Source organism: Medicago truncatula, chromosome 7 (genome assembly GCF_003473485.1).
Source record: "Medicago truncatula cultivar Jemalong A17 chromosome 7, MtrunA17r5.0-ANR, whole genome shotgun sequence".
NCBI lineage: Eukaryota > Viridiplantae > Streptophyta > Magnoliopsida > Fabales > Fabaceae > Medicago > Medicago truncatula.
The window spans coordinates 26,679,850-26,706,357 of NC_053048.1; the positions used below are offsets into that span (position 1 = coordinate 26,679,850).

The following is a 26,508-nucleotide window of genomic DNA, read 5'->3' on the forward strand; positions in this document are numbered from 1 at the left end:
TAAAAGAAAAACTTTTAACGTCATCGGTAAATAAAGCTATTGACAAAAATACAAACATTCCATCAGAACAGACCATGACCCCTAGAAGGAATTCAAAGTACCATCTCCACTCAAGGACAAGATAAAACGAAGTAGAGAAAGTTGCAGCTCAACAGCACCTTTTGGAAATACCAAACAAATAAGCAATTATCTATCATACCTAACTTCACATTTCCACCCTTTAAAGGATGATTCCAAATATAGCAACTTGCTGACATCTGCATTTTGAACTAAAAGGAGTACTGTTTCTTGATGCACAAAGGAAACTGAGATAAGCTCGGACTTGGCGGTTGTCACATTTCAGTTGCGAACTTACACTAATAAAAAATTCAACAGGTGCAGATGGAGGAGTGTTGAGAAAGTAAACACACTAACTACCGATTGGTGCATATATCAGAAATATTGTATTCACAAAACTTTGAATTGGCTTTTGCTCATAAAAATGATTGCTATCCCAATCATCTAACAAGGTATAATAATACATAATCTAATCTAACAGAACAAAAAAGTGTTCCTCTGCACAAGGGCAGGAAGAACAAGAAAAATAAAAAAAAATAAAAAAAAAGAGGGGGGAAGTACAAGGAAAGAAGAGACGGCCCTGTACACATACCTCTATCTTCGTCTCTTTCCAAAAAAGAAAATGAGAGAAAACCCTCTAAGAACAGTGGTAATATACAAGACTTTGAAATAAGAATAAGCATGTGCAATGATGCCTACCAATATAAATTTGTTAATCATTTAACAAGATCTGCAGTAAACAATGGATATCCGTCTCCATATCCCAAAGCCCACATGAATGACCAGCTTCATCTGCACAAAACCCATAAAATAATTGAAGTTTTCTCCTATTTTCTTTTACTATATATTTCTATCCTACCATGCCTCAATATATAAATACAAACACAGATGATCAAAAGAACACATTTTTCACACTCGCGACAAAATCTAATAGTCTTTCACAATTAGGATGATAGAGCAAGTTTCATCAATTGATTTATACTGGAACCAAATCTAATACACGATCACTAAGATTTTCCTCGCAGATTTTAGACTTCCTGTGAGAGTAATAATTAAGTCTCCTACTTCTTTTTCTCTTTGCACATCCATTCAATGTGAATAATAATTCAAGACTTCAAACAGAAATGGACACCTTCCATAATAATCATTAGAGACATGCAACAAGTATGGGATGAAAACAGAAACATGGGGGGCTAATATGAGACGCGAAAAGAAACAGCTTTTTAAGCATTCTCTGGGAGTGGTGTAAATGAAGAAAGCAATGCAAATTTGAATTATTCTTTACAACATCTGCCATCATCATATTGAAGAGGACAATCAAACTTGGGCAGTGAAACATCAAAGTTCTACAAGATTTTATCTCAAGGTTTTAATTGTTTAAAACACAGTAGAAACTAACATTTTACATGTTACCCTGATGGACTGAATATTGTATTAAAAAGAATAAAGGGAAGTTATCCCGTTTAAAAAGAAAATATAATCAAAGGATTCAACTAATTGAGAAATTACTTCCAAAATCGGGAATTTCTCCTCCTTCAATGGTTTGAAATCATTCAAGGAATTCCATTTCTTTTAAAAAATATTGTTTGTACAACTCCTCTCACCATCATCTTCTTATCTCTGCAATTCCTTTAATTATGTCTTCATCTATTCCTGTTAAATTAAAGTTCTATATGCTTTTAGATTTTGTTTGAGACTATGAGAGTTTGTGACTTGTGTATGATTAAATTAATAAAAAGAATTATGTGAAGGTCAACTTTTAATGGTTATTTCTAGAATTGTCTATTTGTTGGGATCTTTACAATCCTACATTTTACACATTTTGTATACCCAAACGAGTTTTGATGGGATCCCGAGTTTTGAGGGTTACTAGACTACAAGAACGGATGGCAAAAACCACCTAACCCAAACTTTGTTCCTTTTCCAGCACCAAACCAATCAGCAGGCTGAGTACTGCGAACCATAAAATTCAAATAACAAAGCAGCTTATTTAAAAAGTGAATATAAACTACCAACTGTTGAGAATACCATTATGAACAAGGACATCCACTGACATAAATTGCGAAAATCCCAGAATTTAAATGATTAGCATATCTCCAATACATAAGTCACATTAATTTACCCCATTCCCCCATCCCTTCGCAAAAAAAAAAAAAATTAACAAAAAGGAAACATGTGCAATTCAGCATTCATTAAATTAAATATTCATATACAAGGCAAAACAGAGCATAAAAATACCTGTACAGTGCTGACAAAAGGGCCTACTGATTCTAGTCCTAACAAAAGCGGGCTTATTCACAGCTGCTCCATCCATCAGAAGTCATCATTCCACTGTAGAGTTAGGTGGACGGATAAGCAAACTGCTCTGCCCTGGTTGTAGATTTTGTACATGTTGAGGTTGATGTTGCAAAGCCACATCTTCGGGAAAATGTTGCTCCTGCTCCTGTTGCTGATGTTCTGGTTCTTGGCATGACTGTTGAGACAGGTTTGGTTTCAACGTAGACTGTTGTTTAAGGGGCAAAGGCTGGTGTTGCCGCTGTGCCCCAGAATTATGTGAATGAGACGCCAAGTTGGCTGATAACTGTCGTGGGCCCAGCCCTTGGTTAACAGTCAGTGACTCAGTTGCAGCTGAATTTTCAACAGCTGTGCTCTCCAAAGAGCTCACTTGGGTAACTGGATTGGGAATGGGGGAATCAAATGGTGGTTCTGAAGTTTTCCGCTGAGAAGACACGGTAGGAGCAACTGCTAATACACTAGCTGAATCCATGGAACCCTGAGACATTGAAGTGCTTGTACTGACTTGAGAAGCACTATTTCCAGGCTGTTGATCAATTTTGAGTGAATCTGATTGAGACATGTTTAACGACTCAGAAGGCACCTGGCAATTATGTTGCAATGTTTTCTGAACATTTGGTTGTGTTTGATTAATTTGCTTAGACTGTGTCTGAGATGGCATCTGCAGTTGATGATGGTTGGGAGCACCAACAGCAGGCTGTGTTGGTGTAGTTATATGACCTGAAGTAACCGGTGAAACCTGAACCTGAATGTTACTGTCAGAAGGAGAAACCAATGCCTGATGTTGCTTCGATGAAGTGCTGGTTGATCCAGAATGTAACTTCTGCTGCAATTGGCTATGATTAGAATTAGAAGGATGAGCAGGACCTAATGGCTTCGGTGGTTGATTTGGATCTATACCAGATCCAGGATATAAGGTTTGACCTTGCGTCATTTGCGTGATTTGATCCCCTTTCTCAACAGGCTGGGTTCCTGGAGCTACAGACAAACCATTTATATGAGAAGGATCCACAGAATTGTTCTGATGGATCAATGTGTTCCCTCTTCCTATCCCCTTCAAAATTTTAGCCTGCTGTTGAGCCTGTGCATGCTGTGGCTGATTAGGATGCTGCCTAGCAGACTGTTGATACTGCCTCTGTTGTGCCTGTCGCTGCCGTTGCTTCACTGCTTGACTAGTCACACTAGAACCAGGATTTCTACTGAACCCGGGTTGTGGCAGATGATGTTTTTGCTGTTGATGCTGAGATGACATCGGAGTCAAAGGAGATGATGGTGTTGCAGGGGAAACAGATACTTGCTGAGATGAATTTTGTGGTTGCGCCTGGGAACTATTTTGCTGAGGTGATGATATGGGAGGTTGGGCTTGTGCCTGAACATGTGGAATCAAAGCATTTGTCGCAGAAAGCTGCTGCTGCTGAAGATAACGCTGCTGCTGCTGCTGCTGCAGTTGCCTTTCCTTTGCCAATCGGATATAGGCTTGTTGTTGATTGTTAGGGTGATTCGGACCTTGAAGATGAGGATGGGGATTGCTAAGATGAGACTGTTGTTGGGCATGTACGGGGTATTGCTGAACCGATGGGGGAGTTGTTTGACTATTAAAAGCAGAACTCATCCCACTAAAGGCAGGAATGCCTTGGCTGTTCCCTTGGGTGACCTGCATTGGAAGTTCCGGAACCATCATTTGCCTTTGATGTCCTTGATTATGGCCAGGCTAATGAAAGTGGACACAAAAATCATTAATAGAAATAAAATAGGAACGCCATATATAAATATATAGTTATAAACTTATTGGCCAGCAAAACCCGTGAAAGGATAGATGCCTAGTTTAATGGATAGTAAGTTTCATAGCTAGAGTGGAAATTCCAGCACCACGTCAACTATGATACCAATTAAACCCTAATAGAGAATAGGGACACGTCTTACCCTCATCATATGTACTGTATCACGAGGTCTCATCATTGAATTTCCTTGTCCAGCACCAACTCCAGGCATACCTACCATACTAGATGAAAGCATGCCCCCAGAACTAAGCATAGATGATGATGTCATTCCATGAAACCCTGGCCTTGCCATTGCTATGCTTCTGTTAATCCCACCCATCATGCCCATACCATTCGCACCAGGCAGCATGCGAGCACCGCGGTCACTTCCAGGAACGGACATGCTAGACTGCTGCATGTTCCTGCTGGATATCAACTGATTATATTGTTGCAATCTCTGCTGTTCATCAGCTGATATTGGTACACCTCTAGGAACTCCATATCTACTATCCCTGTAAACAAAATGCAGTCCAAAGCAGTTACGTCGCTAAAATTATCATGCAGCACGGTATATATATTTATGTTTGAACAAGAATATCCGGTTGTAAAATATGCAAACCTGGCGGAGGCTGCCATTGGACCAGAGGGTGATGACAAATTATTGCCAAGACTCGTACCAGAAGGCGGTGCATTGGAAGAGCTTAACCCAGATGAAGGAAGCACTGATGAAACGGAACCATGATTTGGTAATGGTAAACCACCAGCATGAGAACCTTGATACCCAAGGGATAGTACATCTGGGCTTGTTGCATTTGTTTCACAAAGATCAAGTGGCCTTCAACCAGAATTTGAACATTATTAAAATGCTAGTTGCAAATAAAATATTAATGTACATCCGAAATGTGAAAATTATAATGTAAACCAAACTATAGCTAAATGAGTATGCGATAAATTTCAGAATTATGAAACTAACATGTTACAACACATCCATATAAATAAATCATGCATATATGTGTATTAAATAGAACTTACGTCAAAACTCCTCCGTTCAAGTTGTTTGGGCAAACATGGGAAAGAGCAAGCACGTGAGAATTATGGACAGGTGCTAGTTGTTTTAAATCCTGGTTATCATTCTACATTTAAAACAAAATATTTTCAAATTAGCTATGTTACATAAACTAAGACAGAAGAGATTGACAACATAGTTTATTTTCAAAGTTTATATTCTACAACTACCAACCTGATCATAGCTAATAGCCATAATATTAGAAAGATAATCACATCAATCAGCAGTGTGCTAGGCAGACACATCTTAATTAGAGAATAAGAAATGACAGAGAAATGATGAAATGCACAAGTTCTTAAGTAACACAAAAATTGTAACCATCCAATAGTTGAACCGGATATGGTGATAGAGTTCAATTTCCGAAAAGGAAATATAGTTGAAAAATAAGCATACAAGTTTTAACTATACATGAAAGGAAGCACTACACCAAAATTTAAAATAAAAAAATATTGTGTGTGTAAAAGTTGGAATTGAGACATGACAGAGAGATTTCTAAATTGTAACATCACAATAACTAGTTAGTTCTGGCATAACAATCTTCAGACAAAGCTCTAGAATTTTAAAGTTAAGTTCATACAACTATAAACATCACTCAATTCAAGCATGACCCATTTCAAACCACTAAAATTCAACTGTTCATTATTTAAGTTACCTGTCAATAAACTTCCAACAAAATTACTAATCATCCGACTTGACCAGTTATAGAAAAAGTGGGTGTTAATAAATACCAAGTTATAGAAAAAGTGGGTGTTACTAAATACCAAATTTTAAATGTCATTGCATAGAATCCGCTTGGTAAAAAATATGTCTAAATCAAACCTGATTCCTGTGGTAACGTTGCCTCTGCCCAATCTTGATAATTTTATCAAAATGGGTCTTCAGTGTATCCTCCTCCACTGGCCCTTGCAAACGTTGAAACAACTGTCTGGCACTACCCTATTAAAGATACAAAAAAATCCAATCATTAAAATCTGCAAAGCTTAGGTCAAACATGAGGATCTACTAATGTGATAAACTATGGTACGGAATAAAATATTCATGCCTTCGGAATTCCAGGTAGTGTAGAAGGGTATGACTGAGAAGACCCTGAATCCTCAGCACTATCGGCACCATCACCAGTACTTTTATCCATTAAAACCTTGTGACGCTCCTTGCATTCTTTTGGTTTCCGAAAGATACACTGAAAATATTGCAAAAAAATATACCTTTGGTTACAGACCCAAGAGGATGAAAACACAGTGGTAAAGATGAGAGAACAAATTTTTGTGATGGTTGATTGATAACAATAACAAAAAAGGAAGTGAAATCTCCTGCACATGGCATACTATACTTCCCCTTTTCACAACTGAGCTACTGCGCAGTTGCTCAAAGGCAGTACTAAAATCCAAATGAATCTTCTTCGACCCCTCTCTTACTATTTAAGCTTAAGCCCATAGACCCTGTTCTTATTAACTCTAACCACCTAAAAAGTTCTGCAATAACTGTTCTTACAGATTTGCCTTATTTTCCTTTGTTTATATCTCAGCTCCAGTCAATGCAATCACCCTGAAGTTATGCCTTATTTGTAGGGTTGAAATTTGGGAGTTCTCCCGGATGAGCTTACAAGGGGGAATGTTAAGAGTGCATGGGAATAGTGCATTGGCTTTGTATTCTTTCAAACGTTTAATAGCATAGCTGTTCAGTTCTACTGTAAGCTACAGTTAGTTAAGTTCTGAGGTGTAATAAGAGAATGAGAAGCTTCTAGGGAAAGCATTTGTAATCTCTGCAAAAATAGGTACTCCATAATTTAGAGACTCTAACTACTACTTGGTTTCCCAATACAAATAAATTTGAAAGGATCCTATCCGGCCCCTCTCCTGCTATTATGCTAAGGCCTGATGTACTGTTCTCAAAACATTTAATCACCTAGCCAACACTATAACAACATTAACTGCTTTGTCTCATTTTCTATCTTTTTATATTTTAGGTCCCATTGCCTTCAGTGAAAACCTAAACAATAGACTACAATCTTTTCACTGAAAAAGAATATCAGTATTTAAAATTCATAATAAATAAGATAATGTGTTCCAAGCGATATTGCAAGTTCATACCGTATTTGTACATCATTACCTTGAAGTGTAAAGTGCTGTTAACGGCATCACTTACAAGCTCCCAGTTAGGACCCATATCATGAACCAGGACAACAAGAGCCTGTGAAATGGAGGAGTAAAGGGATAAGCCTTTTTCACTGAGTCCATGTTATAGAAGTTCATTTATTCTAAAAAAGCCATAAAATTTGAGATCTCAAACGAACTACAAACCTGATCTTCAAATAGTGTCCAAGGACTTCCAGAACCAGGCTGTCCTCCAGCGGAGTTCTGTAAGAATAAATAAATAAATAGATCAGTAGGAAAACAACTGGAAATTTGCTACAATATTGTCAATCCCTAAGTTCACACCATAATTACCTTCAGTGGTTTGGCTTTCCTTCCCTTATCTCGTCCAGTAATAATTCTAATCAATTTATTACTTGGATTTGACATGTTACTCATTTGTGAAGCAGCTGGAGAGGGAATAGAATTATTTATTGGAGAAACATTGTCAAAAGTTTCAAGTGATTGCTTTGTCATTTTAAGCTTCTTCACATTATGTTGCCCGTACAAACCTAAATAAAAGAACAGTTAGTACATAAATCATGGAGAAAATAGAATACTAATATAATTGTAAACACAACAAACTTCTACAGAATAAATATTTGACAAGGTGAGTTACCGCTGTTTCCATTGGACTCAAAGTGATGACTATCCAATCTCTTCTTGGAATGATCCCTCTGCATCATAAGCACAACAAGACACCATAGGATTAGTACTGTGGAAAGCATTGTCTAATAATATTAAGCAATACAAAGGCGGTAACAAGATTTATATTATACTTAGTACTAGCCTTATCAGGATAGTTATCGGGATAAAACTCTTCAACAAACAGCTCCCACCCCCCACCACCCCCAAAACCAAAATATATAAACTAAATTACACAGAACTCATTTACTCAAGCATAGCTTATCATGTTCAAAGATCTAGACAGATATCAAAACAAGGAAATATGGAAGAAAAAGAATCACCTGTTCACTTAGAACAACAGAATCCAACTGCCATCCCTGATCATATGCGGAATTCTGTAAAAATAATCATGAATGCCAAGCAACCACGGCAAATATACAGTTTCCTAAAATAAATTAAATAATCTCAAAATGAAGTATGTAGACATAGTTGCATGTATGTAAATTTTGATTACCAGATTCTTGGGCTTCTTTTTCTTTGTTTTAACCGATGTTTCACCACAATCGTAAGGTAACTGCTTGTCAAAATCTCCAACTGACTCCACCTCCATGCTCTTCTGGAGCTGTGATCCACCATGTAAAGTACTCTGGTCATCCTGAAAGGAATTGGTATCTCCACTTGAAGCAGCATCTACCTTAACAAGAGCCTGCACTGTCCCAGAAACCGCAGCAAAAGGATTCACGACTCTTTGCCGAGAAGCAGTACGCACACGTCTGATTGGAATTGTACCAACATTTAAATTAGCAGGCCTATTTCCATGTAGTATGGACGGATGAGCTCCAGTTGAATAGTGTGCATAAGGCAAATCAGTTCCAATTTCACCGGACCTATGAGGGTAAGACTTCATTCTGTTTTTCTGCTTCTTCTGTACGGACTTCGAAGATCTTCTACCCTCGTAGGTACCAGGCAAATAGTAAGTGCTGGTATCGCCGTCATCTTCGTATGCAACCTCTTCACAGCCAAAATCTACAAAGCGAAAATATTGTGATTGATTCCAGACTGATCAACAAGCAACTCATAAATGAAATAATCTATATGGTCTCAAAAGTACCTGCTGCAGTATCATATATGGATGTTTCAACTTCTTCTTGAATGCTACTACCAGTTTTCTAAAAAAAAATAATGATAAAAAAATGTTAGATCAGATGTCATATAAAATAAAACTGTCCTCAGAATATATTTAGCATGTAATACTTAAACACCAGTCAAGAAGCACCACACAATCTACACATGCAAATGGTAATGAAATTTGAGCATATATGATAATAAATTTACCTCACACAGTAAGAAATAAGATTCAATGGATTTTCTGTATGTTTCCATGGCAGTGGGAGGAACTGTATAGAAAAGACTTTCCTGAAAATTAAAAAAACACATAAATGAGGGATTACTTACAAGTAAAACAAAATTTGTTAATCATCATAAACTAATAGTAAAAGTAAACCACAAAATCATCAATTAAACCATATTGAAAAGCCATATACAAGTTTGAGTAAACAAAAGCGGTGAAAATAAACATGAGAGAACTGGGTCAATAATCTACAAATTAATAAGCTAATCAAATAAATATAAGGTAACTTGGCCCATACTTCTGTAAGATGTTCCTCCCATGACATGTCAACAGTGCCTGAATCAGATACCTTATCAGGAGTTGCAGGTGCTTCTGCTTGAGAGGACATTCCATGCGACCTACTATCCCTTAAATACCTCAATGCATAGGAATGCACTTTCAGTGCCAAATGTTTTCTGGGATTGTGTCCCTCCAAGTAGTTGTTGCTTGTTTCCTGGCCAAAACCACCAACATTCAAGCATTACTAAGTAACATCTCATAACTTCAATAAAAAGGAAATTTTCATAAACCAGTGCAGAAAGTGAAAATTGACCACAAATATAGGGAAAAAGAATTAAAGTATCTCAAATAACACAGATCATGAGCATTCAGATCATGCAAACAGGCAAGGCAAATTACATAAATACATCAGCAAGAATTACATCAATGACCAAAGAAAGAAGGAACAATATGAGAATCAAAACTAGTATACCGATTACAGTAATGAACAGTTCATTACATATCTTCAAGTAAGTCAAACATCTATAAATTATGACTGAGTAAATAATAAGAGGTACAAACATCTTGCAAAATTTATTTCTCAAATAATAGACTTCAATAATACAATTAACTACTAACTTCAACCATAGTTAAGGTCATCCTTTTTGCACATAAGATCAACAATAAACCAGAAATCAACAACTAAACCATCAATTCTCATTTGTACATAACATCTAAGTATCTTGTTGAAGTTTACATGTTACCAAAAGCATATCTAAAGCCATATATATACACATATGCAAGTCAATACACTGCTGTAAAATCATTTGACTACAAAAGGAATATTTTCTCATGTGAGTGACTAATTAAACAAATATGTATCCATATAACAGTTCATTCCTATCACCACATCGACTAAAGTATGAGCAATTGGCCAAGAAAAGGGAATAAATTTTAGATTGGATATAATAAAAAGGTCAAAGAAAATAACCAGCACCTTTTCGGAATTTTTCCGCTTGTCCTTAGAAGCTTCATTTGAATCAACTTTCTCGTGTTCAACAGAAACACCAATACAGTTATGGTCAGGGACGTTTTTGTCTAGTAGTAGCTCAACTGAATGCCAAAACTGCATGACAGCCTTTGCCATGGTGTGAGACAAAATTTTCATCTCCAGATTCTTGTTTTGCTTTTCAAATCTTAACCGAGAAGTCAAAGAAGCCTGATGACAGAGTTGTGCAGCAGCAGTTGTCTTCCAAAGACGCTCCTACAAATTACATTTTGGTGGAGAAGTGATTTATTGAAAATCAAATATCAAGTAAATTTAATTAGGGTGGTATTCTTCAAGAGTTAAACGAGAAAGACGACCGAGGGTGAAGGTACAACAGGAAATCACAGGTAGGTCTAGAAAATAAAACCTGTGCAAAATCATTTGCCAACCATGCCATTTCCTCTAGAACAAAATCCCAGTGAGACTTTCGGAGGATTGGTGAGGGTAATGTGTGAGCAGATAACTCCAAAATCCTCTTCCGCTTGACCTGTTTACACAAAACACATGATGTCACAAATGTCATAGCTCACTGAACAAATACCAAAATTAACAAGTACAGCAGTCACTAGAAATTGGTGCAGAAATTAAATACCTCTATAATACGAGCTTCTTCCAAAATAGAATCTTCACGAGCCTTGTCTGCTAACTTCAAGCGGAGCGGAGAACATGGTTGACAGTCAGACACAGCAGTAGTAACCTTATCAGCCTTATTACTTTGAGGATTTGCAGAAATTGACACATCCTTAGAAAGTTTTAACCTTTCACAGTTGTCATCTTTTGTAGAATTGGAACGATCCACCATGACAACACTTACCCCTTTATTAGCCTTCAATACAGTACTGTCATTGTCATGCACTCCTCTAATACTAGAAGAATCCTTTAACTTGTTTGGCATGCAAGAACTACTCGTACTTAAGTCTTCTTCATTTTTTATGATACTACCACAGCCAGAATGGTTTACAAAACTAGAAGCATGTTCATTTTTAACAGTAGCACCACCTTGATCAATGTTAGTCTCACTCCATTCTTTTACAGCTTCATAACCAGTTGAGCTTAGTTTCTTGTTAAATAAAGTTTGTTCCGAAGTATTTCCATTGTCATCAGCTTTTTTTGTATTAGTACACATGTCGGTATCATTATTTACATCTCTAGCTAAACTAGTTTGTGCACAACCGGGCTCTGGATCAACCCTCTTCAGGCCTGCTGCAACACTGCTATTTTGATCTTTGGCTGGTGAACTTTTCCTGTCAACTTTTATAGTGCCAAAACCATTTGTCTGACTAGGACAAGATTCATTTCCAGGTTGTGCAGCAGCTACACTAGATGAAAGTTCAAGTTCACCTGAAGCTCCTGGGTTCCTTTCCCCATCTGCACTAGCTTTGCCAGATGCCAAGACAAGTGGGTCCTGTACAGTATCATCCTGAGAAGGTACAATACGTTGATCTTCTTTGAAGTTTCTATTCAATGTAATATCTAATGTGTCTGCAGCAACACTAGCACTAACACTATTTGTTTGACGAGCTTGAAGACCCACAGATTCATTATCCAATGGATCATTTGTTGTTGGATCTTTAGCAAGTATCTCTCCATTTGAATTGGCAGGCTTTGGCTTAGAAAGAGATGGCACATTGCGATCCTTTTGTCTGTTTGTATCCGATAAAAAACCCTTCACATCCCTTGAACCCCCCCGAGGACCATGATTAGGTCTGGATCTGTTTCTTCGTGCATATGGGGTAAAAATAGCAGATTCTTCAGTCTCTTTAGCATTTTGACCCCCACCAATTTGAGAAGACTGTTCTGAAGGAGCAATTTTATTTCTTTTATATGAATGTAAAGATCGTTTTTCTCCTTCAGGCAACTCATTCTCACCATCAAATAGTAAGAGGTTATCAGCAGAGTTTGGCTCATTGATAGAAGGAGCGCCTGGTCTTGCACTGCTGTCGACAGAGTCACCATGAGGGGAGGCAGTCAATACAAAACTACCTTTTGCTTCGCTGAAGAGGGAGCAAAAGAAAAAAGCGATATAGCATATCAAGAAAATTAACATACACATCAGATATCCCATAACACAAGCTGCATGAACAGATGGAAAAATGAAGGAAAAAAAAAATATGAAAGAAAAAAAAAAAGAGTAGCCAACCTGGTCACAAACTGTTCTTGATGTTGATCAGTGAGTGAGGTAGACTGCACACTAACAGAAGCAGCATTCCCTGACTTAAAGTCAAGAGGATTCCCACCCTGCAATTACAAGGCACAAGTAATCATCATTTGCATTCAAATATTATTTTAATAGAGTGCATAAGATTAAAACTTGCATACTTTTTCAAGAAATTCTAGCTCTTTTCTTCTTTCTTCACGAGCGTCGTACTCCTGTCTGCTAGTAAAGAGCATGAGTTATTCTTAATCCATAAAATTATAATGATACCAGAAACGATCGATAAAAAGTGAAAGTACACGAAAGTTTTCCATTTCCCATCACCTGAGCTCTGCTTGAGCCTTCTCAATTGCTGCTCGGCGCGGAGAGGTTTTTAAACCTACACCAACTCCGCCGTCCACAACACCTCCCATAGAATCAACCTCAGCATTTACAACATGAACAGATCCAAAGTTACATCCATGCATTCCCACCCTTAATATCTAAGAGCTTCATTTCCCATCTAATACAGAATCTGCCAATTTTTTAATAAGAAGGGGGTAAATAAGGCATTAATTCAATTACATAGCAATTTCTAGGACACAGACTTTCTCAACGGCCAAACATTACAAATATTGACAGCATGTAAAAATAAAATTACATAACACATAGACAGGAACTTCATATCCACATACACATTAATAATGCAAAATGTTTCTGCTAATTGACAAGAGTTAAAATCTTCATGCCAGGTTGTAAAATTAGGAGGTCAAGATTTTGGATCTCCTACAGTCCAAATGTAAACTACATGTTAAGCATTTTTTGTTTGCATTACTCAAATTGTAAAATTGAGTTTCAGATCACTTCTATAGTAAAATAAATTAACTTTGGTGGTTGAGATCATACACAGTTATCTAATAACTGCAACAGTCTTTGTTTCAAAATGTCAAAGTAACAGCCTCACAAACAATGGTTACATCAATTCATCATAAAGAAAAACTCAGGATACTTATTGCTCGTGTACAATTATCAATCAAATATATATCCATTTCAATTACAACAAAGTGATAATCACAATAAAACTCACAAGTAAATATCACTATCAAAATGTAACCCAAGTAGAAAAACAAAGTAATCTCAAACACTTAACAAACATAAGCTTCATCTTTTTCACCAAATCCCCAAAAGTATTTCAAAAAACACGGTAACAAACTTGTGCAGTACCACAAAACCAAAGATCATACAAATGATTTCCATAAGTCAACAGATTATTTCCACCATTTACAGGATAAAGGTAAAATATATACAATCATAGCCTCCTACATACTAGATGAAAAGCAACAATACTCTATCAAGCACTGGCACAGACACCAACACGATGAGACCTTTAATAATTTGAGAAAATGAATCATTTGAACGTAATCACATGTGTCGACGTCGTGTCAGTGCTACAGAGACAATCATAACCAAGTTAGAAAGCAAAAAAGCAACCCCCACAAAACAAAACAAAACAAAAAGCTTAAAAAGTTTGCATGACCGGAAAGAAGCATCAAACTGTTACTACCAGCAAAGTAACTCACTCACATGCAATTTCAAAAGCTAAGAACTAAACTAAACACAAAAGAGTAGTTAACACGTAAAGCACTAATCATCATTACACATAATTGCATGCATGAAAACATTGCCGCCAAGTATTCCCTTCAAACATTGAAACCTATAAACCCCAATCACATGTTTAATCTTCAAAATCACTAGCTCCATTCAAAAGATTCACTTCCCAATACAAAAAATCCCAACATTAAATAACACATCAATGCAATAACCATAACCCACATAAACTAAGCAACAACAAGTTCAAAATCCATTCCATTTCAACACAATGCGTACCACAGTATGAACTAGAAACTATTCGATGAATTTCCCCAAATTTTCAAAACCCTAATTTCACCCATTTTCGTGGAATTTCCCCAAATTCGTACAATTCTAGGGTTTCGTGAAAATGTGAAGAAACAAACAATTGAAGAAAAGAGAAAACAAACACCTGAACGTAGAAATTATTCGGTGAATTTGGAAATTAGGGCACAATTGAATTGAAGAACACGAAATCCGTTTTCTAGGGTTTTGGAAAAAATAAAAAGAGGGATATGATACGAAATCTCTTGGTGTATGAAAACGACGTCGAATTAGCCCTAGAAATGCAAGGTTTTCATGGTGATTGAAGTGTGAGTTGTGAAATTTCGAGGAAATTTTCTCTCTCTATAATTGTGAGTTTCTCTCTCTAGAAGATGAAGAAACGAAGGGTGATTTTGTTATTTGATGGTGTTTCGAGGTGAGAGAAAGTGAAAGAGAAACTCTGCTTGAGAGAAGAGTGTGTGTGTGTGTGTGTGATGTTGGGCTTTGTTTGGTAGAAGATGACACAATTGGGCTTTTTTTTTCATTTTTAGATTTAGATTTAGTGATTTATTTGGTTATAATGAGATTAATTAAAATGAGTTTAAGATTATTTTAGAGGTAAAATTAGTTAACTTGTTTAATGGTTGCTTAATAGGTAACTTAAAATTGCTCACTTGATTAAAAAAAGTCGATCGGAAATTATTATTTGGGTTTTACGTTATTTGATGATGTGCATGTGAGATAAAGTTACACATAAAATAGGTAAGTGTTTGTCGGCTTCTGCGATATTTAAATAGAAGTAAATCTAAAATTAAATGTTAAAATTAAAGGTAATTTGCGCCTAAGTAGGTAAGCGTTTGTCGGTTTCAATTATGTTTAAAAAATTTAAATATTTTGTAAAAAAAAACAATGTAAATGTATAGCTTTATTGTATTAGTCAAATGACTCCTAATTTGGATAAATTCTAAATAAAATTTAAAAGTGTTTGTTAGTTTTAATAGTGTTTATTTAAAACAAATGTAAAATTGTATATTTAATTGTTAAAATGAAAACAAATTATGAATGTCCTCGTAAGTTTAGCTCAGTTGGTATGGACAATGCATAATATATGTAAAGTCCGGGGTTTGAATCCAGAAAAAAAAAAACAAATTATGAATAAGAAGTTAAATGTTTGTTAACTATCTTGATTTAAGTACATATCTATTGATTTTTGTAGGGACTATTAAATATTGATATTAAGGATAAATATACTTAGAAACATATTCTACTATCTTTGTTTCCGAAGAATTATTATTTCGGTGGCTTGAATATAATCATATTTATAGGTATATATATTTTATCGTTTTATGCTATTAACATAGATTGTGTTTCCTCTCAAAAAAAAAAAAACATAGATTGTGTTTGCTTGTTCGCAGATTCATTCTTTTTGTTTTTAGATACTTTGAATTTGTGTTGTATCGATGTACTCTGTCAATTTGAATGAATGAATATCGTTTAGTTCTGGAAAAAAAAATTATTTCTCACTATGATAAACTAAGAAAGAGATATCTTAATATTTTTTGTAATTTTAATTAAAAGTTATATGTTCCCGTAATTTGATGTACCATTTATATCTTTTTCAAATGTGCTGGTATTTAAAATATTATTTGAGTGCACTAGCATTTCACATACAAATAAGCATCATATCATATTGTAATTAAAAAAATACATATTATTCTGTCTAGAATTGGAGTTATGGTCTTTGTTTAGTAGAAGATGATTCATACACAATTGGGCTTTTTTTCTTTTTCTTTTTTAGATTTAGATTTGGTGATGGATTCGGTTATGATGAGATTAAAATGAGTTTAAGATTATTTTGTTAGGTAAAACTAGTTTAAGTTGTTTAATAGGTACCGTAAAATTGCTTATTTGATTAAAAAAAAGTCGATCAGAAATTACCATCTGATTGAGTTTTACATTCAAAAACAATTGATTGAAAGTTACGACATGATTGTAGGCGAAACTAAGTTGTCTAAATGATTGTGATTAACTGATGATAATGTAAAAAAAAAATGATTGTGATGATTTTTTTTACTTTTAGAATAGAAATAATGATGATGACAATATGACTTTACTTTATTGATTGTATTTTCATTTGATAATGTGCATGAGAGATAAAATTACGCCTAAAGTAGTTAAGTGTTTGTCGATTTCTGCATTGTTTAATTCGAAATAAATCTAAAATTAAATGTTAAAATTAAAAGTGAATTGTGTCTAATTAGATAAGTATTTGTCGGTTTCGATAGTGTTTAAAAAATGAAAATGTTTTGTCAAAAAAAGCAATGTAAATATATAACTTTATTGTATTAGTTAAATGACTGCTAATTTGGATAAAATATAAATAAAATTTAAAAGTGTTTGTTGCTTTTAACATGTTTAAGTACAAGTATATATCTATTGATTTTTTTAGGGACTATTAAAATATTATTATTAAGGATAAATATACTTAGCAACATATTCTATTATCTTTGTTCACAAAAAAATTACTTCTCATTATGTTGAACTAAGAGAGATGTATCTCATCGTCAAGAGAGAGATATCTCAAATTTTTTATAATTTTAATTAAAGTTATATGTTCCTGTAGTTTTATGTACCATTTAAATCTTTTTCAACTTCTCCGATATTTAAAGGATTATTTTTTTAATCAAATGAGTGCATTGGTATTTCCCATACAAATAAGCATCATACTCAAGAGCGCTTAGATGAGATGATATGGATTTCTTCTAGCTTAACTAAGATTTGGGTTCTAATTCAGCCTTAGGCATGTAACAACGTTAAAACTCTTAAGGAGAGCTTGCCGCGCATTTGGATCCTACAATGCTCGAGGGATTAGTCTCCGCAGTTGCGCACAGAGGATACTCGGTTTACACGCATAAAAATACAAAGACGTAAATACATAAAAGGTCCCTGTAAATTGGCGTGTTTTTGCTTTTAGTCCTTGTATCTTTTTTTTGCTGCAAAACGACCCTTATATCTTGTTAACTTTTTAAAATTGGTCCCTAACGTCAACTTCCGTTAAAAATAAGTTGTGCTGGCTAACGGAAACAAACGTGTCACTTGCTGAGTTGGCAAAACACGCTTATGTCGCATGAGCGATGATAAGTATTGTGATTAGAGGGACTAAAACCAACATTTTACAGTGGGATGAAATTAAAAAATGTAATCATCTAATTTTGAAATTTAAAAATCAATATTTCCACCTTCATCTCTCTGTTTTTTCTTTCTTCTTCATATCTTCCCTACCCAATCCTTCATATCTTGCGCCCTAAAATGAAAAATGTGCTCCCTCCGATTCACATGACAACCCTAAAAGGAGATATTGAAAATGGCCAACCTTTCATCTCCAATTCACCTGGTGTCTAAAGGATTAACCTCATGAATGATGTACGTTGTAGAATAAGAGTTAGTTTGAATTGCTTTATTTGAACTTACGTACTCTCATAAGCGCTTGTGAGGCTATCTAGGTTGGGAGAGCTTATATAAAGTTTATGACATGTCCATAAGGGCTTATGCTATCTTTTGACTTTAATTGCCTCTCAATAACCACTTAAGACCCAACTAATTGACATATGTGCCCCCGTTAGCCAACACATCTTTTTTTTAACGGAAGTTGACGTTAGGGACCAATTCCAAAAATTTAACATGATACAAGGGTTGTTTCGCAACTAAAAAAGATAGAGGGACTAAAAGCAAAAACACACCAACTTACAGGGATCTTTTACATATTTAAGCCAAATACAAATAAGCATCATATTGTAATAAAAAATACATACAATTATTATTCTGTCTAAAATCACGAACAAGATTTTTCTTAATATTAGAAACACCAAAGTTTTTTTTTTTTAATTTTAATTATTCTAAGATCTCATTGAAGAAAGGGTCAATAAACTTTTTCGACCAATTTTTTTTTAAATATTAGAATCACCTCTATTTATGGTCCAAAAAGCAGCTACTTTGTTAAAGTTATTTCAAATATCTAAGTGTTGTGATATTTGTGTTATTTGTATGGGGTTCCACATCTTGGAATTGTCCATGTGAATAAGGTATCAATTTATGGGGATTGGTCAACAAGAGTTGGTCAATCCCCTATTTCCGACATTGAGATGGAGTGGTTTTGGATGTTGAGATCAAATTTGTTTGTTTCCTAAAATCTTTATTTTCAAGTTTGACTTATTTAGTTTATTTTCACAATTTAGCTATTGGGGTTTACTTCCTCAATTATTAAGAACTTCTTATTTTAATAAAGCATTAACACGATTTGGATTGGGCATGAAAATTGTTACTCTTCCTTCTTTTTGTATACTCATGTTCCATTTGTGATTCTTAGTACCCACGTGAATCTATGAGAATCGATAGAGACTTTGATCATTTATGCACGATTAAGACCATAAGTCCGCAACGAGTACGATTTTCAAGTGCCTCCTTATACTCGTAGTGTATTTATTTAAAAGATGTCTATCCTTTTTTTTTTACTAAAAAATGCACTTGGTCTTTACAAATATAACGATTTTAGATTTTGATATGTAAGGAAAAAAATTGAAACATACCCTTGCAAAATGTACAAATGTTGTTGGCTGGACACTTTTTTATTATTGAATTTATAATAAATGTACAAATGTTGTTGGATACATTGCAAATAGTCAAAAGGGTTAGGATCACATCGTTGGATGGAATGAAAAATGGTAATTTGCAGCAAATTGCTGAAGAAATAGAGTCGCACACTTAATATCAAGTTACCCTAGGAGGGGGTGTTCCAATGAATTTATATATATTTTGGTTTTTTTTTTCATGTGTCATGAATATTTTCGGTATTTTAATACCTAAACAATTATGCCCCCTGAACTTTATTGAATATTTTCACTTTTGAATGAATTTTGCAAAATTATATGGCATTTTGAATGTTGAGTGTGTTTGAAACTGTTTAAGTGTGTTGAGTATGTCTAGACAATTAGTTTAGACCATGTTTGTCGAACAATGTTCACTTTTAAATTATGACTATTGAATATTTTCGGTCTTTTGCAGTTTGCTTATGTTTTCAATCCAGCTCGATTCTTAACTCCCAACCGAAGGATCGGTTCTTAACTCCCGATCTTTAGTAAACGGGGTGTAACTTTCGATATAAGCATTTTTGGGCTTTTGGGGGTGCATATGAGCATTCAAAGGTGCTTAAAGAGCAATTTCCACACATGATGATGTATGCACATGAACAAACCTTGGGTTCCTTTCTCTACTTTTTTACATTTTAGACTTTCAGTTTTCTCACACTATGGAATTCTTGTGTGCCCTATTTATTTCCAAAAATACCCCTAGTTCGGATTACATAATCCGAACTCCCTTCGGAAAACGAGTTCCTGACAAATTCGTGGATTTTGGCACTTAAACCAGTCTGATGGATGTTGATGCTGTAACACCTCGTTTTCCCAACATAAAAATTTCATAAAAATAATAAGAGTTTTCCACATAAACGGAATGCTACACTTCTTTTCTTAAAAATCATAAATGGAATAATTAACTAATTATCCATCAAAATTCAATAACAAAATATTCAATGCTTTGCAGCGGAATTTATTTCAACATCTAAATAGTCTTTGGCACAAATGCCTCATCATAACGTCTCATAAAATCCAATCTAAAAGATAGTCATGTAAAATTATAAGCAATACGTAAGGAATAGAAAAACATGCAACAAAGTCCCATCCCGTTACGTATCAGAGCACCTAAAGACACACGTGAGGAGGAAACCACTCACGACAGCAACTACGTCAACTTAAATCTCGATCACCTGCAAGTTACTCATACGAAGAGCAACATTTCCAAGCAGAAGGGATGAGATTTCACATTCAATAATAATAAGCATATAATTCATCAAAAGCATTTAACAACTTATACTTCATCAATTAATAACATTACTCTTCTTATAATACTTCATTAATAACTCAATCAACTTATAATCATCATTAACTTCATATTCATCACATTATACACAACGTCGTATAGCAACATAAACATCACATCATAAACATCATTTTATAACATCATATACTTCACATCATAAACATCATCATATAATGTAACGCCCTAGTTGTTATAATTAATTATTTTAATTTATGTGGAGTATATATATATATATATCTATATATGATGTTTGGTGAATTATGCGGAGTATATGCATATATTTATATATATATATATATATATATATATATGTGATTTTGGATGATTTATGTGGTGAATTATTTTATTATATAGTTATTTAATAATAATTAGAATAAGTATGAAATATTAGTTATTTTGGAGTTTGAGGAGTTATTTAATAATTATTAAAATTAGGGGGAGTTAAGTGTAAATAGAAGGGAGTTACTTTTAAGAGGGAAGTTATACAGAGAGGTTAGAATCAGTTTTTACGTAGAACCAGTTTTGGGAGGAAGCAAGAGAGAACCAAGGAAGAACCAAGAGTTGATTATTGCTGTGCATTTCTTTCTGCAATTCTAAGGTAAGGGTGAGGTTTACTTCAATAGTGTAGATTTTAAATTCTGATTTTGTGTTTAACAGAGTTTTTGGTGAGAATTGGGGAAATTGAGTTTTTATGATGGAAAGATGAATTTGAAGTTGTAAGGGTGAATTTGGTGTTAGAAATAGGTTCTAAGTGCATACAGAAAGTTAATTTGTGTCTGTAAACTGATTTGGGGAGTGATTGGAAGAAAAATGGGATTTTTGGGTAAAACCAGTTTTCTGCCCGTACAGAAGTTCATCGCTCGCCTCGCGAGTAGCTGTGCTCGCCATGGCGAGTGAGCAACTTCATAGCTCGCCTCGCGAGCAGACCAACTCGCCATGGCGAGTAGCCCATATCAAAACTTGATTTTTGAAAAGTTGTTATAAGATGTTTTTGGGGATGGTTTAAGGTACCTGGATGATTTTAATGATGAATGGTGAAAGTTTTGGATTAAAAAGATGAATAGGGAACTTAGAATTGGGATTTGAGTGAGAAAATGACATTTTTCCCGAGAGCACCTGATGTTCACTCGCCTCGAGTTCGCCTTGAACTCGCCATGGCGAGCTAGTGTTTTGTGAACTCGCCATGGCGAGCAGTTGTGCTCGCGAGGCGAGCTGCACAGTTCCTGAGTGTTGTTTGCTAGCTTGAATAGTAGTGGTTGATGTTGTTGTTTTTGAGCATGGTTATATATAATTATGCATTATTTTGGATGATTGAATTACTGGATTGATGATTACTGATGATGGTTGAAATGTATGCTAATTATTGAATCATACATATTGTTTAAGTGGAGTCATATGGAGTTGCATTGCATGGTCAGTTGTATGTAGATATACACAAGTAGGTTCATTGCATATGCATAAAACAACGGTGAGGGCTTCGGTCCTGGAGTACTAGTTGCTCAACAGCGGTGAGGGCTTCGGTCCTGATGAATGCTTTAACCATTCAAAAGCGGTGAGGGCTTCGGTCCTGTTTGGTACCACATGCATATTGCATTTCATTGAGAAGTCTAAAATGGTGTCTTAGTAGTGTTGTCATGTCATTTGCATGAGTCTTGGTTGTTGATTGCAGTTATTATCTGATGGTTGATGTTGATGTTGAATATGCATTTATATATATTCATCGTGATGGTGGTGTATTGATGTTGTTGTTGTTGCTTGTGGCTTATACATATATATGTTTACAAGATGATGTGTTTGATGATTAGGGTGTTAGATTCAATTGAAGATTTTAATATCTATATTTATTGTTGTGAATCTCACCCATTCTGCTTGAAAATGTTGCCCTTCCTATGGGTAACTTGCAGGTGATCCTGAGTAGTTGGTGGTGGCTCAATGTCGTGTCTAGGGCTCTGATACGTGGGATGAGAACTATTATTTATATTTATTGTTGTTTCTTTTCCATGTATCAAATTTTGGAATTGTGATGTGGAGCCTTTATTGTCTTTTGAACAATGTTGTTGAATTATGCTAAGGCCTTTAATGCCATAGACTGTTGTTGGATGTTATGAGGTTATGGATTTGAAAACTATTCCGCTGCTATGTTTTCATAAATAATAAGTTGCTTGATTAAATAGTTTTATTTTCTATTTAAGAAATTTTGAAATGACGTGTAGCATGCCCGTTGTGGATTACTCTGATGTATAAATGTTATTTAATTGCTTTTGGGTAACGGGGTGTTACATATAACAACATAACAACATCATAAACACTTCATTAACGACACATGGGTAAATAACAACTTAACAACAACGACACGACTTCAACTCGACAATGCAACTTAGACATCTTACACATCTTGAACCATCTAGACAAAATGCAATTACGACCTCTTAATCATGCATGTGGTACCAACCAGGGCATCAAGCCCCCAACTTATTGAGCGTAAATAGGCTCACATGGCATCAAACCCTCAACTTACAGGACATCAAGCCCTCAACTTAAATGAGTATGCATGGACTCAACGTCTTACAACTTAAACAACTTAGACATCTCATATGACTCCAATAATTTGGATCAACATCTTACAACTTAAACAACTTAGACATCTCATATGACCCCAATAATTTGGATCAACACATCTTACAACTTTAACGACATTGACAACAACTTACAACTTTAACAACTTGACCAACATATGCAACTTAATGATTTAATAATCAATACTGCAGAGACATCAACATACAACAATTTCACAACATAGCATCATTAATAATAACAACTTAAATGGTATAACAACATTATTTTCTATATCATACATTTTCCACATAAATATATGTAACTCAAATTATTCAACAACATTCACATAATATATGTATTTCAAATTATCCAACAAAGATATTCACGTCAAACCAAATTAGATCCATCACAACATAGGTTAAATATTCTTAAACACCCTAGTTGAACTCATAGTACTTCTAGTTTTGAGGTTTGGAATTATTCCTTAAGTTTTGGATTAACTTAGAAACGGTTATGCTGAATTTTCATAAGATTTCACTAAGACCTCCTTGGAGTATTTTCATCATATCTCAAGAGCCAAAAATCATTTTCACGTCAAACCAAAGCCACTGTAAAGCTAACTCAATTATCTACAACTTTCATGTTTACACCAAAGGCCAATTCAAAACAGAAACGTGTGAAAAAGACGCAAGAACATAAAACATGACGTGTTGTCAGAGAGCAACTCGGGAAAAACCCACTTTTCATCCCAAAATCCCAATTTTAACTTCCCTATGCCCAAATTTGATCCAAAAACTTGTCTAACCATTTCTATACATGTTAAGGCACTCAAAACCATATAAAACATTGCACTAAAAATAACTCATGATCTGAACATCAATTGTACACAAATTCAACGGATTTTCTACTCTATTAACAACCAATTACAACTTCAAAACTTAATTCCCAAATTCCCATAACTACAACCTACAACATGCTAAACTCAATTTCAGAATTATACAACTCAGAATTTGAGAAAGTTAGTCCCACCCTTACCTTAGATTAATCGACGAAGGACTCTACCGCTTTCTCTCCTCTGACTCTTCTCTTCTCTTGGTTTTCTCCCTTTTTCTCCAAAAACAGGTTTCACGTAATCCTTATTTTCTAATTCTCCCTTTTATATAAATCATTAACCTACTTATTTTCTCTTATTTCCAAATCTTCCCTCAAAGTCTCAATATTCTATCCTAATATATATATATATATATATATATATATATATATATATATAAAATATATATTTCTATAACAAATAACAAATATATCTCTATAACAAATATATTTCTATAACATATATATTTACACACCAAATAACATAATATTTCTACACCAAATAACATAATATTTTAAACTAATATATACCAACATATAACATAACAAAATATCACTATCAAAATAAATCGACTAAATTATAAAAAGACATCTAAACTCAATTAAAGTAAATAAATAATAAAATAGGGCGTTACAGATGCCAATGTGCAATGGATGGATTCAGATTCCATAACCTAGACAGTTTTTAAACTTTCCGAATTATGTAATCCGAAATGTGTCAATCATCCCGTAGAAAGTCAACAAATGGAGTGTGAGAAATGATATTTCCGGATTACATAATCCGAACTGCATCAGCACAGAGGTAAAAGCCTTCTGTTTTGGCTGAGCCTATGTTTTAGAGCATGTAGTCGACTGTTTTAGCCTTTGACCATTTGTTCGAACAAAAAATTCAATTTATAACATAATTAACAACACATTATAATTTTCAAACATCAAAACATTAATTATACATAAAAATTAAAATCATCCAAGTGTTACATAATTAAATGACATTCAAAATATTCGAATTCAACATAACATGATTTAAAATTACAATCAACCACTTAGCATTACACCACTACCACCAACCCTGTCACCTCTGGAACCCCCAGCACGCCTGCCACCCTGAGTAGCTCCCCTACGACGGTAAACCTTCTCAATGTGCACCTCTCATAGTACCTCATCCAAATGTTCTCATTCCTCATACCCTCGTAGCACCACACAACTGGACATCACACCATACACATGGTCTATGATGCAGCCCAACCTTACGCTCAGCTCTAAGTACCCATGGTCTCCATCCTCCTAACAAGCAATCTCATCCATGACCTCACGCTCTGGTGGCCTCGGCACCGGTACTGGCATGTTAGGAAGAATCATGCGTTGATGAGACCGGTGATAAAACCACTAGATGTATCCCTCTACTACCTCCACATCATGAACTGCATATGGGCCCAACTGCTCAGGTGTCAGCACATAATCAAGAGCACACTGAAAGCGGAGTGTGATCTCCCCCAAGGTAATCTTTGCAGGTGCGTTCTCATTGGGATGTCTCGGGATTGTCTGAACCCTATCAAACTAACGAAGCACCCACTATGGCAGATATCTCACCAAACGGGGACCGTATATGAGCCATCCAGTGTAAAGGCTGCCCCACTCAAACAAACATGCCTGACAATGATCTCTATACGGGTGCATCACAACGCCACTTAGATCCAACCCATCCAGATGGTTTTTGTAGGAGTCTGATGTACCCAAACTAGCCAGTTGTATAAAAGCATCGCGCGTGGATCCTGATTCTCCCGATATCCTGCCCAGGCATCCTTGCTTCCCATATAAATATACAATAAACACTTACATTTAAAAAAACAAAACATAATTTTTAATTTATACTTGTAACAAAGTCAGGTATCCTAACACCTGACCGCAGTTCCAATGTGAAGCATTGTTAAGTTCCCTATACAAGTGAGCTAGTGCCGCACCTCCCCATGAAAATTCAGCAACAACATCAAGGTCTCTAAAGTACCTCAGGTAGACAACATCCACAACAGTTTGACTCTTGCCAGTGAATAGCGTGGTCCCCAACAAGTATAGCAAATATATGCGGACAACCTTGTCCCGCAACTCCCGAGTCACACCATTCTTATTCTCCAACTCCAACTGCTGCAATAGACGTCCTTGAAAATCCTCCTCAAGTAGCTAAATCGGCAATGTGCACCTTTGGTACGAGTGACCTCAAGAAGAGCATCACCCGAATCAGACCCTAAATACCGCACCATCATTTGCACCACATCGTTCATTGTCATTCCTTCATGGGACAGAAGCATGCCATCAATGGGGAGATGAAGCAAACAAGACACATCATCAAGTGTCATTGTCATCTCCCCAAACGGAAGGTGAAAACTCGAAGTCTCCTCGTACCACCTCTCCACAAATGCAGAAATTAGACCGTGGTCAATCAAGCTGTAGCTGGTGTCCTGAAGCCAAGAAAGACAGGTGCCCTGCATTATGTCACGCCACCACCATGCAACCATGATAGGGGTGGTCT

General features: G+C 35.3%; 1 protein-coding gene across 3 annotated transcripts; it reads right to left on the reverse strand.

Annotated features, from left to right (window-relative positions):
• Nucleotides 1–392: 392 nt before the first annotated feature.
• On the reverse strand, nt 393–15,107 carry LOC25498348 (chromatin modification-related protein EAF1 B). Of its 3 annotated transcripts, none has more exons than XM_013593244.3 (23): nt 14,770–15,107; nt 13,074–13,263; nt 12,914–12,968; nt 12,735–12,832; nt 11,187–12,588; nt 10,962–11,081; nt 10,544–10,810; nt 9,587–9,781; nt 9,273–9,353; nt 9,049–9,106; nt 8,452–8,963; nt 8,279–8,332; nt 7,930–7,987; nt 7,626–7,822; nt 7,479–7,535; nt 7,288–7,368; nt 6,221–6,358; nt 5,998–6,114; nt 5,145–5,245; nt 4,732–4,947; nt 4,276–4,624; nt 2,296–4,006; nt 393–849 (listed from the first exon to the last, which is right to left on the reverse strand). In XM_013593244.3, exons 2-22 carry the CDS (start codon nt 13,214–13,216, stop codon nt 2,381–2,383), a joined length of 5,925 nt encoding a protein of 1,974 aa, XP_013448698.2. In that variant the 5' UTR covers nt 13,217–13,263; nt 14,770–15,107; the 3' UTR covers nt 393–849; nt 2,296–2,380. The 3 variants fall into 3 exon arrangements, with proteins under 3 accessions (XP_013448698.2, XP_013448697.2, XP_013448696.2); XM_013593243.3 differs by having other exon boundaries at nt 2,296–4,063; nt 9,638–9,781; nt 14,770–15,106; XM_013593242.3 differs by having other exon boundaries at nt 2,296–4,063; nt 14,770–15,106.
• Between the last annotated feature and the right edge of the window lie 11,401 nt (nt 15,108–26,508).